At 35.5% G+C, this 16,822-nt stretch overlaps 2 protein-coding genes and 1 long non-coding RNA gene across 3 annotated transcripts in view; all 3 read left to right on the plus strand.

The window, feature by feature from the left end:
• Positions 1-549: 549 nt before the first annotated feature.
• LOC100745631 (polyubiquitin) lies at positions 550-2,470 on the plus strand. The gene is made up of 2 exons (XM_012390223.3): positions 550-568; positions 808-2,470. Exon 2 carries the CDS (start codon positions 828-830, stop codon positions 2,241-2,243), a length of 1,416 nt encoding a protein of 471 aa, XP_012245646.3. The 5' UTR covers positions 550-568; positions 808-827; the 3' UTR covers positions 2,244-2,470.
• A 10,214-nt stretch (positions 2,471-12,684) lies between these two features.
• Positions 12,685-14,275, plus strand: LOC112213528. The gene is made up of 2 exons (XR_004462444.1): positions 12,685-13,074; positions 13,812-14,275. It is a non-coding gene; the product is annotated as an uncharacterized LOC112213528 (long non-coding RNA).
• Positions 14,276-14,312: 37 nt separating this feature from the next.
• LOC100746900 (titin) overlaps positions 14,313-16,822 on the plus strand; it is a 49,404-nt gene continuing 46,894 nt past the window's right edge. Inside the window, exon 1 of the mRNA XM_024370332.2 lies at positions 14,313-15,369. The gene's annotated coding sequence lies outside the window, so the exon portion shown is untranslated. The remainder of the gene's footprint in view (positions 15,370-16,822) is intronic.

The following is a 16,822-nucleotide window of genomic DNA, read 5'->3' on the forward strand; positions in this document are numbered from 1 at the left end:
TTTTGCAAAAGCTATTGATGTAGTTTAATTTCTCTAAAAGTACATTTCTCTGAAAGCGCCTGGATTTTTATCTATAGTAGTTTTCAGGATATGAGGACTTTGTGGAGTTACACTGAACTTTGATAATTTTTGTCACTCCTTTAAACTGAATCATAGCTACTAGAAAATATTTTGCATCTGTTAATGGTATCATCATTCTGTAAAAAGTTAATCAAAATAGGTGTTTTTTAATTGGGTATTTTTCGTAAACCGCGGGGCCTTTCGAAACGCGAGCCCGGCTTCCGGCGAAAGCGCTGAACCTGTCTTGCGCCGGCCCTGATACACGCAAGCCCACATCAAAATCTTTATTTCCCACCAAATGCGTCTGCAATACCTAACTACAATGTTTCAATCTAGGGAATTTAGAATCTATAATTTGACAAATATGTATATATGTACAAGTTGTACATTATTTAACATTATTTAGTGTGAATCACCCTTCGAATGTTTTTCTATAGTTGTTTATCAAAGAAACTTAAATCGACTTGTGTTGCAAATATCTACCCTATTCTGTAAGTTACTTCAAAAAGTATAAATATAACAGCTGTTTCTTCCATATCTATGTAAAAAAATATTAGATGAGTTTTCAAATAATCGATATTCTGTGATGCCATCATTTTGTTTAACAAAATTTGATTAATGTTTTTATAAATTAAAAAGATATACAAAATGTTATGCTTACAAAATGTTTATTTTAGGATTTAGGATTAGGACAGCACATTTTTTTGTAATATTGTATATTAATACACTGCTTTTGTCTTTTTGTACAGTTCCCCAGATCTACCAACATGCAGATCTTCGTTAAGACCTTAACAGGGAAAACTATTACTCTTGAAGTTGAAGCTTCTGACACAATAGAGAATGTGAAAGCTAAGATCCAAGACAAAGAAGGTATTCCTCCAGACCAGCAGCGTTTGATCTTTGCTGGCAAACAGCTAGAAGATGGAAGAACTCTTTCAGATTATAACATTCAGAAAGAGTCCACGCTCCATTTAGTATTGAGACTTCGCGGAGGAATGCAGATCTTTGTAAAAACACTTACTGGAAAAACCATTACCTTGGAAGTTGAAGCATCTGACACAATAGAGAATGTTAAGGCTAAAATTCAGGACAAAGAGGGTATTCCTCCAGACCAGCAGCGTTTGATCTTTGCTGGCAAACAACTAGAAGATGGAAGAACTCTTTCAGATTATAACATTCAGAAAGAGTCCACGCTCCATTTAGTATTGAGACTTCGCGGAGGAATGCAGATCTTTGTCAAAACACTTACTGGTAAAACCATTACCTTGGAAGTAGAAGCTTCTGACACAATAGAGAATGTGAAGGCTAAGATCCAAGACAAAGAGGGTATTCCTCCAGACCAGCAGCGTTTGATCTTTGCTGGCAAACAACTAGAAGATGGAAGAACTCTTTCAGATTATAACATTCAGAAAGAGTCCACGCTCCATTTAGTATTGAGACTTCGCGGAGGAATGCAGATCTTTGTCAAAACACTTACTGGTAAAACCATTACCTTGGAAGTAGAAGCTTCTGACACAATAGAGAATGTGAAGGCTAAGATCCAAGACAAAGAGGGTATTCCTCCAGACCAGCAGCGTTTGATCTTTGCTGGCAAACAACTAGAAGATGGAAGAACTCTTTCAGATTATAACATCCAGAAAGAGTCCACGCTCCATTTAGTATTGAGACTTCGCGGAGGAATGCAGATCTTTGTCAAAACACTTACTGGTAAAACCATTACCTTGGAAGTAGAAGCTTCTGACACAATAGAGAATGTGAAGGCTAAGATCCAAGACAAAGAGGGTATTCCTCCAGACCAGCAGCGTTTGATCTTTGCTGGCAAACAACTAGAAGATGGAAGAACTCTTTCAGATTATAACATCCAGAAAGAGTCCACACTCCATTTAGTATTGAGACTTCGTGGAGGAAGCCATTTAGTGTTGAGACTCCGCGGAGGAATGCAGATCTTTGTAAAAACACTTACTGGAAAAACCATCACCTTGGAAGTTGAAGCATCTGACACAATAGAGAATGTTAAGGCTAAAATTCAGGACAAAGAGGGTATTCCTCCAGACCAGCAGCGTTTGATCTTTGCTGGCAAACAGCTAGAAGATGGAAGAACTCTTTCAGATTATAACATCCAGAAAGAGTCCACACTCCATTTAGTATTGAGACTTCGTGGAGGAAGTTCCAAGCTATTTTAAGAGTACAATCTATCGGAAATGTTTAGTAAAATTGGTAGTATTGATAGAGTTATTTTACTTTACTTTTTTTATGCTTATTTCATATTTAGCACTGCTTCTATAAACTTATTAATGTGTAATATCAAAAAGGACAAATTGTAACTATGCAATTGCATACGTATATTTACACATTCTTGTAATGCAATTTTGTTCATTAAATATTTACTAATATATTTCTGGTATAGAGATATTTGTGTCTGTCCTTCCTTATTTAATGGAAATATTGATTCAAATATTATCTATTATATTGTATTATATATTTTCTGGTCTAATACTGTATAAATCAATATATCTATTTTGTTTTGATACTTAATTTGCAATCTCTGCTTTGATAGAATGTTACGTCCAAACGTTTTCTGCATATTTACATATTTTAAGTACGCATATTGAACAAATAATTGAAAAATTTTGCCTCGTTTTCCTTTAAATCGGTAAACATGGAACCAAATGCTGTTTCAAGAAGTCTGGCAACAATAAAAGAATTTATCTGACATATATATATATAAAATAACGCATATAAAGAAAGTATATTTTTCTATTGTTTTGGTAACAGGTTACCATATTCATGGCTGCCTTTGCAATTCAGCAAATTTACGATATGAAAGCGAACGCAAGACGTGGCGGAAAGTTAACACAAAACGCTCTAAATTCTTTTTATAAATTCTTTTCTTCCCTTTTCCTAAGTAAGTAGCAACAATAATTTATGACAATAGAATAGAATAGACGTCAAGTTCAGAGTCCTGTATTAGAGGCTAGGCATTACCGTAATGTATAAAACTCGTGATCACTTTCTCTTATAACAAACTGAATTACTTGGCGTGCGAAGCCGTTTCATACAAAAGAATATTTTTAAAAAGACGCGATTCCAGTACGTGTGTACACAGATTTATTTATCTCTTACGGCCGTTAACAAGATCGCATTCTTTTTAATTATCACAATGCAGCATGTATAATTAATGAAAGAAAATTTTCATTGTTGTTAAGGTAAGCTGTTGTTATTTAATCGTAAACGTGTCTTATTTCTCGCCGAAGAATATAAAGCACTGTTCATATTATTTCGTAAATAGCGGAAATTGTTTAATTAAATGACTATTGCTATACATATAGGATATAAATGGATTGCGGTATGATCGAAATGTAGAGGGATGAGTAAGTGCAAGAGCTTTTGCAAATCAAGTCCATTCTATGAATCCCTGGGGACTGCAACTACAATAAATATTACTATTATATACATATGTATGTTTTAAAATGTAATTGCGTATTTAATTTCATTAGTGGGTTAACGCAGTTGTGTTCATGTAAGATATTACTCTGAATGCACACGAGCGACATTTCACCGCGCAATCTCTCTGCGACCCTGTATGCATTTCTTTGTTTTCCTATTAAGAACAATACAGACGGACATACGATCGCAGCGGGATCGCTCAGCAAAATGTCACTCGTGTGCATCGATGATTATTCGCTAACGACGATAACAAAAATTGTTTTCAACGATAAATCAATATCAAGAACGTCTAATTTCAATTACATACAATGAGCGAGCGAAATAACAATAAATTATATTTCATTCTTGCTTGCTACGCTCAACGATGATTAGTAATCATAATTAAATGTTCATCAAAATACGAGTCATCGATTATACGCATGATACTTACGTCAGGAATAAACATCGGTCCATATCTACATTCGGTATAGACGTACAATACAATTCGTGATATTTTTAAATACCGTAATTATTATTGCGCTTTCTTTGTGTTTCTTATCTGGTCGGCTTGGACAATGCGTATGCGTAAGAAGCGTAATCAGAAACGTAGGTTCGTTAACGACTCTTCTCGCGACTTCCTGCAGCCCTTCAAGGAAGGTTCGTTCTTTTACGGTTAATTATTATTATCCGACCGCGTGAATCGCGTGACCAGCGTCGTCCCACAGCCGTGAACCCGGAACGGCGTGCATATTTCCTACATAAAGGATTTCTTTCTTTTTTTCTTGCCATTTTCTGTCGAGTTTTTTTTCTTCTTTTTTTGTTCGGTGAGATTCGATCGACATGACCGCGACGATGTGGCGATCGTTAAGATCGTCGACCAAGTCACGGGCGAAATACCGCGGAACAAGTGAAATTGTATCGCGTTGAAACGTTCCAAATAGAAAGTGCTGTGCACAGCCTCGTGATTGCTACACCACCTCTCCCCCAAACGTATTCGCGTCCGATCGAAATGGCAAAATACAAAAAGCGATCCTGTCAACTAACTTGTGTCAAATAACTTGAGAAAACTATTGGGTTGGCAACTAAGTGATTGTAGATTTTGTCACTAGGTGGTATTGACAAAATCCGCAATTACTTAGTTGCCAACCCAATAAAAGCATAGGACGAAAGTAGAGAATCTCGAACAAACGAGAAATAAGAGTAATAAATGTTTAACGTGAAAAGAAAAAGTACATACGTATAGTATGATTGTGATTAAAAATTTGAGATGAACAAATTGATAAAATAATAATGAGTTAGAGATATGATCTCTAAAGAAAATAGTATTGAATATTTGAGAACACGATAATAGTAAAACGTTAAAATTGAAAGAGAAAGTAGAAAATTACCTAAACTGTGATAAATATGGAAACAGTAAATAAAACGGCAAGGAACGGGTTAATAACGTTATTGGTAATTTGGAATAGAAAACGATTGTGTCACAAAATTACGGATATAAGTGTAAATGTTTACGTTTTTATTCTCACGTTTCTGTGAGAAGATAATCGTTACTTTTGCACGCTTTAAGGGGAAAACATTACGTAAATTGTGGCCGTTTCTTGTATAATTTAAATGGAGTTACAGTGAAATCCCAATCGATCATGTTTAAAGCGATTGTTACGTGCAGAGTAGATACGCGGAACGATGAAAGTGCATAGCAATAAAATGTGACATTAAGACGTATTTTTTCTTATATAAAACGTTCTATTGCGTTTTCTTTTCGATCGAGAAAATGCCAAGTGGGAACGGTATATCGCGAATATGTTCATTCGCTGAAAGACTGGTTCTCTAACGCGACAACAGGGAAAATATTATTTTTTTTTAATTATTTAATTTGCATTTTACAATTTGTCCAGCTGAACATTCGGTAAATTTTTCTAGCTTAATTGCTAAATAACATGAACCAGCTGGCAGCGAAAACGGTCGACACATCAAGCATAAAAAGAAGATTAAAAAGGAAACACCCAACAGATCTCACAAAGGACATAACCTAACAAACACGATGATGGTACCCCGCTGGGGGTAGCCACCCACATGTTATATTAATATACCGCTATAATATCTTACCAAATCTCCTACTGGACAAATTGTAAAATTTAAATAAATAAATAAAAAAAAAAAAAATAACATGTGGATAGCTAACCTCAGAGGGATAGCATCTTCGAGTTTGACTATTTCATTTCTTTAGTGAGGTTAGTAGGGTGACTATTATATTATGATATTTAACGTACATATTTTCAATTTACATCTATATGAATAAACTCAAACAACAATTTTTGTTTCAAGTTAATGTTCAATCTGTTTCAAGTTAAAGGGTAGTCCGTGATACAAGATGTGAATATCTCCGGAAAAATGATTTACAAGTGAAAATGAAAAATGATTCATTTACGAGTGAAAGTATATACAGTATATCTGAAAAACGCTTTTATCGAATAGAATAGCGAACTTCTTCATCTCTAAAACAAATTCGTCATTGAACACTCTGTATTCCATTGCATTTTCAATATTTTCATGTTATTTCTAAATTTGTTCTCCTAAAATTATTTTAATTGTTTAGACTCGTCTAAGCAACCGGATCTTTAATCGTCTTGATCCTCGTGATTTTCTTCTCGTGGAATCCCCTTTGCGAAATATCTTTTTCCCGCTATTCAGATGCGATCAATCGAGGCGAATGCAGAACCAAAAGGTCGCGGATTCCCACGTTGCGAAAATTACCCTTGGATAACGGCCATATGTGAAATGTTAGTGATCTCGGTCGTGGGTGGTATCTACGGCATTCCGTTAGACGTTGCATCCACCTTTATTCTATAATGTGGATCACAGTTGCGGAAAACGCTTTTACACGCATCGAGTGTCTCGTACTGTGTGCCTCATCGGTGTATCGAACACAGTGCACGATGTTTTACGTAACTCTTCATTCTAAGAAAATTGTTCTAACCCACGGTTTAATCGCTGCTGTTTCGAATTTAGCCGTTTCCTTTCGCAGTTCTTCGAAAGTTAATTTCCATTGTTCGATGGTAAAACGCTTACGAAGTAAGATATATTATTATCCAAATAAGTTTCTACAGTTTGTTACGTTCGGGATAGAAGGTAAAAGAAATATCATTAAATTTCCGGAAATTTCACGTAGAAGTAGGCGATTCGATCGCACGGTATCCTCCGGTTATAAGAAGAAACTGCTGTTTGAAATACCAATTTACTTTACCTTTTGTGACATTTTAATTTTCAATCGCGCTAACTTCGTCGATTAAAATTTCTTCGTTTCCATCAAATTTCTATTTTATATTTGCAGCTTCGAGCTTTAACGAGCCATTCAAAGACCGAATTTCACGATGATTCTGCAGTTGATTCTTAGGATGTGAAATTTCATTTCTGAAATCGCTAGACGATGAAAACTAAGTGATTCATAGAAGGTCTATCTATATAGGAGGTCTAATATATAAAGTTAACGATTGTTAAAACGACGAGAGAAAGTACTATGCGACACATTCTCGATATAATTAAAATGCGAGGCCAAGATCCTGCCGATAATATGCATGTGCTCAGCAAATTTCACACCCGGCAGCCCATTGAATTCAAAACTATACATAGCCCGAAGCATCTTCGACCATTCTACGCATTCTTACATTTTACGATACACGACAAACCTTTTAACGTTTCCCGTGTTTCATCGTCGCTCGATGACGATCCTTACTATACAATTGATATTCAGTTTTTACGAATATAATAAGAAAAATTTCGCTGAACTGTCTCTTTTACGTTACCTACTGATTAACATCATAATTATATTTTCTACGTATGCTTCCTTTTCCTACTATTCTGTAAGTGTAACGTGGTAGAAAACTATTGCGTGAAAGAAAAATGATTTCGGAAGATATGGACGACGTACGTGTCACGTAAACTTAGGGATTGTTTGTAGAAACAAAACTATCTGAGTCGTAATACAATTATTGTCTTTATTTCACAGCACAGGTTTACACAGATCGGGGAGATGTTCACTGTTCGATGGTTTTATCCATTTCTTCCTGTCTCATTACGGAGGAAAGCTCGGAAAGCCTTTTAAATTAACAATGCAGATTCTTTATTCGCACCTTCCGCTAGGAAGAATGAAGGTACTAATACGACTAGTAGGTAATATTGTTTATAGCATAAGCCAGCTTTTTCGTTATTCAAGTATTGAGTTTTCCCCATTAAGTAACTACCTGCTGTCACCGTAATTAAAAAGGACGAAAGTAAGGGCTGTTTCAATGACCATTCATAAACAAATAACAGAAATAATAAATTTACAAAGTTTAGGTTTATGGTGGGTCCCTGGGATAATTGAGGGTACGGAATGAAGACCTGCACACATACTGTCTTTAATATGAATTGACGTTACATACAATCTATGTCGAGGCAATGAGCAAAATTTTTCGCAGGTACCGTTATACTCGAAGCGAGAGTAAACACGATAGTACGAGGAAGGATGTACGAGCGATTCAACATCAGTGAAAACGCTAATTATTACGGTGAAATCATTAATTATGTCGCTCGTATCCCGTCTTCGTTTCGTATTTCTTTTTTTTTCCCTTTTCTCTTTAAGGCTGCTCCCTTCCTCATCTCGCGTCTCCTTGCCGACGCGGTCGTTTCCATCCTTCTCCCTCGTGCCCCTTTGTGCTCTTCTTTTTCTAAGCTTCTCTTTCACCGTTGCATTCTTTTGTTGCGTTAATTATGCGAAGGACTCCCACGAGTCAAGAATGCCGCTCAAGATCATGAACTACGGTCGTGTCAGTCGACGACTTTTCTAATTATTCTCAACCGTCTTTATCCCCGTCTTCCTCGCTCGATTTTCACGTTTTCCAGCTGAATATTTCTTTTTTTTTTTATTTGTTAAAATTACAATCAATTCTCGCGTTGAGAATTTTCAGTAATCTTTCTGGCGTGGCGCAGTGACATGGCTGATTATTTATAATAAGTTAATACTTATTATAGATAAGTATAAGTTATAAGTAAGTATTATAAATAAGTGAATATTACTTAGTTTAGATAACTAATTGAATCTAGCGTTTAGGTCTAGCGGGTCCAGCTGAATATAAAATCGATAGATGTTTGGAGCGGACTCTCCGTGAAATTGCTTCAAGTTTACCTGACATCGCACCTGATATTTGTAAAATGATTCCAACGATTCCAATGAGATTTAAATAAGGCCAACCGTTCGACCACGTGAATTTATTTATTCGTACTTCTTTATTATTTGTATTATACAGGGTGATTGGTAACTGGTGGTACAAGCGGAAAGGGGGTGATTCTACGCGAAAAAAGAAGTCGAAAATATGGAATAAAAATTTTTCATTTGACGCTTTGTTTTCGAGAAAATCGACTTTAAATTTTCGCTCGGTACGCGTCCACTTTATCACGTCTCGTTATAACGGATTTCACTGTAGATCGTTGCCTCGATGGAAAAATTTAAAAAGAAAAAAAGAAAATTAAAAAAAAATTTTTATTCTATATTTTCGACTTCCTTTTTCGCGTAGAATCACCCCCTTTCCGCTTGTACCAGCAGTTACCAACCACCCTGTATATATATCAAATCCATCGTTAATATTTTACTATACTCGTTTGCTCTTCTAAGGTTTATTTCTACTTTTTATCTGGTCTTAGATTACATTTCTCGTAACTGGTCTTTTGCAATTCCAAACATATTTAATTTCGTATCATTTAATAATATGTAGCTTCATGTATGATGACAAAAATTTGCCACTGTCCAAACGAAACGTATGGAACCTAAGGGAACGCTTCGTTGGGCGGTAAGAAAAGATGCAAATATCTTTGGTGGTCGTTGCAATTACCTTCGAGCGTTTTGTGTTTGGTAGTTGGATCGTTAAAAAATTAGGCCTTTAGTGTCACATTTCTATCGAAAGAAGATTAAAAAAGATTAAAAGAAGATTAAAAAGGAAACACCCAACAGATCTCACAAAGGACATAACCTAACATACAAACACTTACCACATTAAGGAAATAAATCAATCAAATTCGAAGATGGTATTCCACTGGGGATAGCCATCCATATGTTATATTATTATACCACTAAGCTATAATATTTTACCAAGTGTCCTACTGGACAAATTGTAAAATATAAATAAATAAAAAAAAAACATTTCTATCGAATAACAATTAAATTGATGTGACATGGTTTGGACGTTTCGTTACGAAAATTAGAAAGGTTTCGTAGTCTTCAATAACGTGAGATTTGTTACAGTCATATGTTCCTGACATAAAATATGACGTGAATTACGCTTATTGCTAGATACCGTTCATCTATTTTTCACGCATGCGCAGATTTTGTGCTACGTGGAAAAGAACGAAGTGCTGTGAAACGCGAGAAAACACACGTTGACCGCAAAAACGGATGAACCAGCAGCTCTTTAATCGACAATGGTTTTTTAATAAAAACAGGTTGACTTTGCTATTTCGAGTTCGTTGTCGTCGAAAATGTAAACAGTACTTGATAGCTCTTTCTTTTACTTCTTTCGTCTTTTAACCTTTCACAATTCTTTCGAAAGATCGTTCGATTCGTATATCTGATAAATAATTATTACGCTTCCTCTTTTCCAGTTGCATTAAATTTAGATAGCAGAAGCATTTGAATATTCGTTATTAAAGTAAATGAATTATCGATGGTAATTTTTGAACGTTATTATGTAAAAGAAATATTATATAAGACGCATGAAATATTTTTATATGTTGGAACGTTGTTCGCTCGTTTCGAATTTTTTTACCAAGCTGGAAAATAAGTGTTCTACTAAATCGACGCGACATAGATTTACCGGGATATTCGTTGTCAGTGATGTATTAAAATTCAATATTAGACGCCCACAGCGACTCATCTTTAGCTAACCTTTGCCACATTTGGAGATGCCACAGGTACGCCGAATATCGGTGATTCAGCTCTAAGATTTCATGAAACTAATATTGTAGAATCTAGGATCGCGTATATCCATTAACATTATATCTACGATCGTAACTAAATAACAATCAAAATCGAAATAATAGTCCTATACAGGGTGGTTGGTAACTGGTGGTACAAGCGGAAAGGGGGTGATTCTACGTGAAAAAAGAAGTCGAAAATATAGAATAAAAATTTTTCGTTTGACGCTTTGTTTTCGAGAAAATCGACATTGAATTTTCGCTCGGTACGCGTGCACTTTATTACGTCTCGTTATAACGGATCTCACTGTAGATCGTTGTCTCGATGGAAAAATTAAAAAAAAAAAAAAGAATTAACGTCTGTATAAAAATATATTACGTCTGTAATAATTAAGGAATTCATACGTTTTAAGAAACAGAAATCTAAATATTCCAGATATGAGAAATATAATTTACACGGATAGTGACGCATTTCATTTGCATGGATTATGTCGCTTAAGTATCGAAGTCGCAGCGAGGTTGATAACGTGAGCACGAGTTACGAAAAATGTATCCCCTCTGAAACAAATATTGTACATTGTACAATGTTGTATAATATATACACTAAAATATGATGGGAGTGCACGATTCTAAAGATTGCGGGAATTTTTTTTTTTTTTTAATATTTATTAAAATTACAATCAATTCTAGCGTTGAGAATAAGATTGCGGGAATGAACCGCAATATGTAACCTATGCAACGCGAACTTGAACTAGTGCGTCGCGAAGTTGAACTTACACGACGAATGCAGACTCTGTAAATATCTCGTAACAGCGACAGTTTAGCCTCGATGATAAGTGTACAACGGTTAAAAACGATCGTTTGAGGGATCGCAGAATTATTATTATTATCATTTCATTTATACTTTACAATTTGTCCAGCTGGACATTTGGTAAATTTTTCTAACTCAATTGCTGAATATCATGTGAATGGCTCTCCCCAGCGGGATACCATCTTCGAGTTTGACTATTTTATTTCTTTAGTGAGATCAGTGAGATGTTTTCTTTTTAGTCTTCTTTGTACGAGAGTTTTGCTCGCTTCAGCTGGTTTGGATGTGTTGCCGTTCTTTCCTTGTATTTTTCTGCATACCTGCCGATTTCTTCTTTGATGACCGAAGAATGTAAAATCAAAAGATCGATTGTAGCGAAAGGTAACGAACTGGTTTATCGAGCACGTCGATTATCTTAAGAGTAAGGTAAATAAACAGTTGGATGAGTGTCTGCGCGATGGGGTCGTTCAGCTTTCCTTGTCCGAATATACGAGACCGATAGTTATAGTTAAAAAGAGAAATGATCCAGTGCGATTATGCGTAGACTATCGTAAAATATGGAAAATTGCGAAATATCGTGCAATCTTCAGTAGAAGATCGACTAGACAAGCTACAAGGCGCAAAGATTTTCTCCACTCTTGACTTAAACAATTTTCCATGCACCTGCCACGTAAAGTTGATACTTGGATTGCAGTAAGAAGGCTGAGTCGTAACCCAACTACTAATTTTCTTATAAATTTATATAAATTATTTTTACTTATATAAGTTATAACACAAATGTACGAATATATAAGAACAATAGTAAGAACATGAAACGATGTATACGAACTTTAATCACAGATACCTTTCCAATATAAACTTCGAATATTGATACAAACAACAAAAAGTGGCTATTTTTTATATATTGAAAAAAGTTTAAATGGAAACGGAAACTTCCAGTCTGAAAGAGAATCATATTATTGTACCTTTGAATATTAACGATTGTTTTGGTTTAAAAAGTCTAAAGGCAAGTGAATTCAGAATAGATTGTTATTGCCGTTTCTTGTAATCTTCAGCCGGAGTTACATAAGAAGGTTAACTTTTTGTGGTAACGTCCGCTGATGTATAAACGTGTTCCCTAGGATATTATTGTTATTATTTTTTCGATCGGCATAATAGCGTTAAGCGAACGACGATTATAACTGACATACACTATCTCTTGTATTTGTATTGATTTTAATACAACTGACTATTACAAATTCTACCGTTCGTTTCTTTATCAAACAAACCCACACGTTTAATCCATCTCATATGTATATTTATTATAAAACAGATACTACGTAAAACTAGTTTCTATTCACGTCCGTTATGATTTATTTAAAAAGAAATAATTATTGATAGACACTGCAGAAATGTAACAAATTGTCGCGTTTAATGTAAGAATTGAAATAACAAAATTACGAATTTTGTCACTAGATGGCATTCTTGTACAGGAACGTTATTAAATAAGGCTAACCCTGAAGTAATGCCATAAGGCAGTTCCGGGGTTGGAGCTTGTAAGGTTAAAAGGACGGATAAAGGAGGTACTTTTAGTGCCATCTACCAACTCCCATATAACCCAGTAACACATTAATGGATATGCGTAATAACATTTTCCCCTCCTTGCGAAAAAAAGTGGTGGTATTGACAAAATCCGCAATCACTTAGTTCCTAACCCAATATTAATTATCTTAAGAGTTCAGTGTCTCGATAACTAATACGCGATCATGGAATAAATATATCTGCTTGCCGATTAATTTCCTTTGCATTCTTGGCAGTAGAGAGCGAAGAAAATAATGAGAAAAAATCGTGAGAAGGTACGTTCGAATTTATCGGAACGAACGATTTTCACTTCGAACGCTTGCTTTGAACAAACGTGGCTGTGGCAGGTAACCACTTTCTTCTAGGAACATATTTTAAATTATTCAAAACAGTTCATAACAAATTTTCAGTAATTCATATTAAATTCCGCTATGTACTTGACGAGACTGGAGAAAGGTTATAACATTATTATGAATGAAAATATGAAAGGTTGCATTCGCTGAATAAAAAGCATTCGCTAAACTCGACAAAGTGCCCAAATTAATTCATCGAGTAATTTGCTTGAAATCTATTGAATGTATCAACTGACAGATCGACCGATTCATCGCCGGTTCTCGCCTGTTATTTTGAAACAGCCTGTACGCGCGATGATTAATGTCGGTAGTTTACAAAGCGTTCGTTCTGTCTGGAAAGGTCGACGTTTCACGAGCGAACGCTTCGTAACTAAAAATATCATTCCGACAAATAACTTGCATAAATGTTACGTCACTTTAATGCAACGTTAACGTAATAACGCGAATACCAGCGTGCAAGATATCGAAGGAATTGTCGATCATTCTGCCACGAGCACGTTTAAGGTATCGTAGATTACGAAGGAATTTGCTTGCCGATCTGATAAAAAATATTCGCTTGTTGTACGCGATCGTTCTTCTCGCGGATAGCATATTAGATCGGAAATAGGGAACAGAGGATCGCGGATGCTGAGGGAAAATTTTCTCGTTCTCCTTGGCAGGCTTCCTTCTACTCTCGTGATGGCTTCAGTCCACTGACCGAGACTCGGATGCCATGCTATAAAGCCGAAGAAAAAGTCGCGATCGTAAACTCGGCTTGCTTCCGCACCTCGCGATAGTTCCATGGCGATCGACGTTGCTTTTCGTGGAAGATCGCGCGAAGCGTTAGAAACTGCAAGGATTCGTTGAATTTCCACCAGTGAAACTCGTCCGAGTTTCGAATTAGGATTTGCCCCTGCCATCGCGACGATTCGCTCTCGATAATATTCATCTTTCATTGTTAAGACCCTACGAATGTCTATATGCATTCGTCAGAATCCATTCTCTTGACCTATGAACACATGTATACATGATAGACGCTTGTAAAAATTCCGTTGCTGTGCCTACTATTTATGGATGCTTACGTGCTCATGATATGGAAAAATATATAAAATATCGAAATTAAAGTGGTCATTATAATATTTAACAGGTGAAACGAATCATTGTTTAGATTCCATTCCTTTTTAAGCCATTGACGTACTAATTATTTCGCATTAAACGTTCCCGTATATGCGTATCTTCACGAAAACTTTGAATCAGATAGCTCGCAATTGGGACAATTTTTCCAAAATTCCCACAGTTCTCATTTAGAGTATCGTTTATTTGCGCGAGGATTTGGAAGGAACGACGATTAACAAAACGTTTACATTGAAGAAACGGCCACAATTTCGCATCGCTGACAGACAGTTGTACACGGTTATAAGTTGATACGTGGCATGGAAATCAATTAATACCGAAACGGTTCATATCTTTGTGTATCTTTGCTTGCTTCTTTATTTCGTGCATTAATATCTCTCGATGACAACGAGGAGATTCAAAGAAATTATCCGAAAATGAGACCGTGACACGAAAATTATAGCGGAGTTTTATGTAATCGAGTGCGATAATTGAGGCAGTGGAACGCGATAAAGCGTGCAGATTGCAGCCGGAGGAACGTTTACGATGGGAAATCGGAGAACTTGGTTAGCGCGACATGTTTTCGACAAGTGGCGGCGTCGACGACGAATAAATAAGGAGACAAGAACGTGTAATGACCCACACTCGATTATTGCGAAGCAGAAAGAGATAGGAGTGCTTCTCGCGGTGAAGAACAGGCGAGATAAAGACGAGCAGATAGAAAATATGGCCATGATATTTACTAACGCGGCCTCCACGTGAAAGTGCTCGGTCTTCGTTTTGCGCTGTGCTCGAGGAGCGCGTACGGTGTCATGTAACGGGTGACATGACCGAACCATTTCAAGAAAAACAAGATCATGCCCGGCTCGTTTGGAAATGTCACGTTTCAAGCGTTATCCAGTCTCGATGAGAGATAGTATTCATTTATTCCAAGGATTCTGCGACTACGTTCATCCTGATGGCTGCTACACCTGGTGTACTGAAGGGCAACTACGATGTGCCTACTACAGCAAAAATAGGACGGTCGAGTTAAGAGGGATTCCTGTAGGATGGAATTTGACCTAAATATGAGAATCGCTTTGTAGAAACACGGACTCCCTTCCTTAACAGCTGTTGGTAAATTCTGCAAGTATAAATGCCATTTAACGTATCTTTAATTTATATCTCACTTACGAATATGTTTGTGAAGTAAATTATTTGAATTTTTGTGAATATTGGTAATTATAAAAAGTTTGGCAGTAATTATAAAAGGTTTGGCAATTTAGCAAATTATATTAGTGCCGATCATTTTTTTAAAGTAAAGGAATTTTTTATGTATCTATAAGGTAAGTCATCTTCGAAACTTTACGTCCATGTTATTATTATTATTACGTTGTGTTGAAAAATATTTTTCAAGCAGAACCACATTATTGTATATAATGGTATGTATAAATTATAAAAAAACAGTTATATTTAAATTAAAAAGGATATCTTTCTCTTTAGTCGATATATGTATACGTTCGTTAGGCGCTTGCTGGGGAAGGGAAGGAAATAAATATGCAATTTTATGACTATATATATACTGATATTTTTGCAGCTGTTCAATGGACACCTGTGGTTTTTTCACCTTGCCCTGAAAAATTCATAATTTTATGTATCTGTAAGATCTATTTCACATTCGTTGCGGATAATCAGACGTCTGCTATATTCTCTATATATATGTACCTCTTTTTTCCCGTACGTAATTGAATGGCTCAGTGAACCAAGCGTAACATTGGTCTTGGTTCACTTTAACTATATGATTGTTACCTAAAAAGTAGCTTTATTCAGTGAAAGTCAATTTCTACGTAAATAATGACATCTACGTCGATATACAGTTTACAAGAACCACGTATATATGAGAGACTGTTATATACGGATTTTTAAATACATTCGACAAGTTTTACATCCGCCATAAGTTTAAAAAAATGTGAAACGCCTTTAATTCTCTTCTTTATTCATTATTTATTTAATTTCATTGTATAATGAAATCTGCGAGAATTAATAATTATAATTTTTTGAAAAATTACATGTTTTGGAAATTTATAAGAGTGAACTGTTTTGAGTAACGTTGTAAGTAATATTTTTAATTTTGTCAATATGAATAAATACACTTCGTTGGCAACAGTATTCTTGCGTTTTAACATTTAGATATCTTGAAAAACTAAAAAAAATGTCTGTTACTCAACCAATCTAATATAGTAACGCTTGAATACACTTCATCAACTAGTTTGTGTCTAAAACTTCATCGGCTATATAAAATACATACGCGCGACAAGTTTATTGAACGGATAACGAGGGAAAAGCAAGACTGCAATTTTCTTCAATTACTAAAACTAACATTACCTTCCTTTCTACATAACATATGACCGAAATTAGCTTCACATTTCATGTAATATAATACTCTTCGTGATATGTACAAGGAATATAAAAGTTATATAAATTTGAAAAACGATTATCAATTATATTAAAATACAATTATGCAGTTCGATGCGATATTTCTAGAGTTGCCTTATTCAATTTTTCAATCTGATTGTCAGTCTCCTCCATTTCCAGCACT

Source organism: Bombus impatiens, unplaced genomic scaffold (assembly GCF_000188095.3).
Source record: "Bombus impatiens unplaced genomic scaffold, BIMP_2.2 scf_0739, whole genome shotgun sequence".
In the NCBI taxonomy this organism is placed as follows: Eukaryota; Metazoa; Arthropoda; class Insecta; order Hymenoptera; family Apidae; genus Bombus; species Bombus impatiens.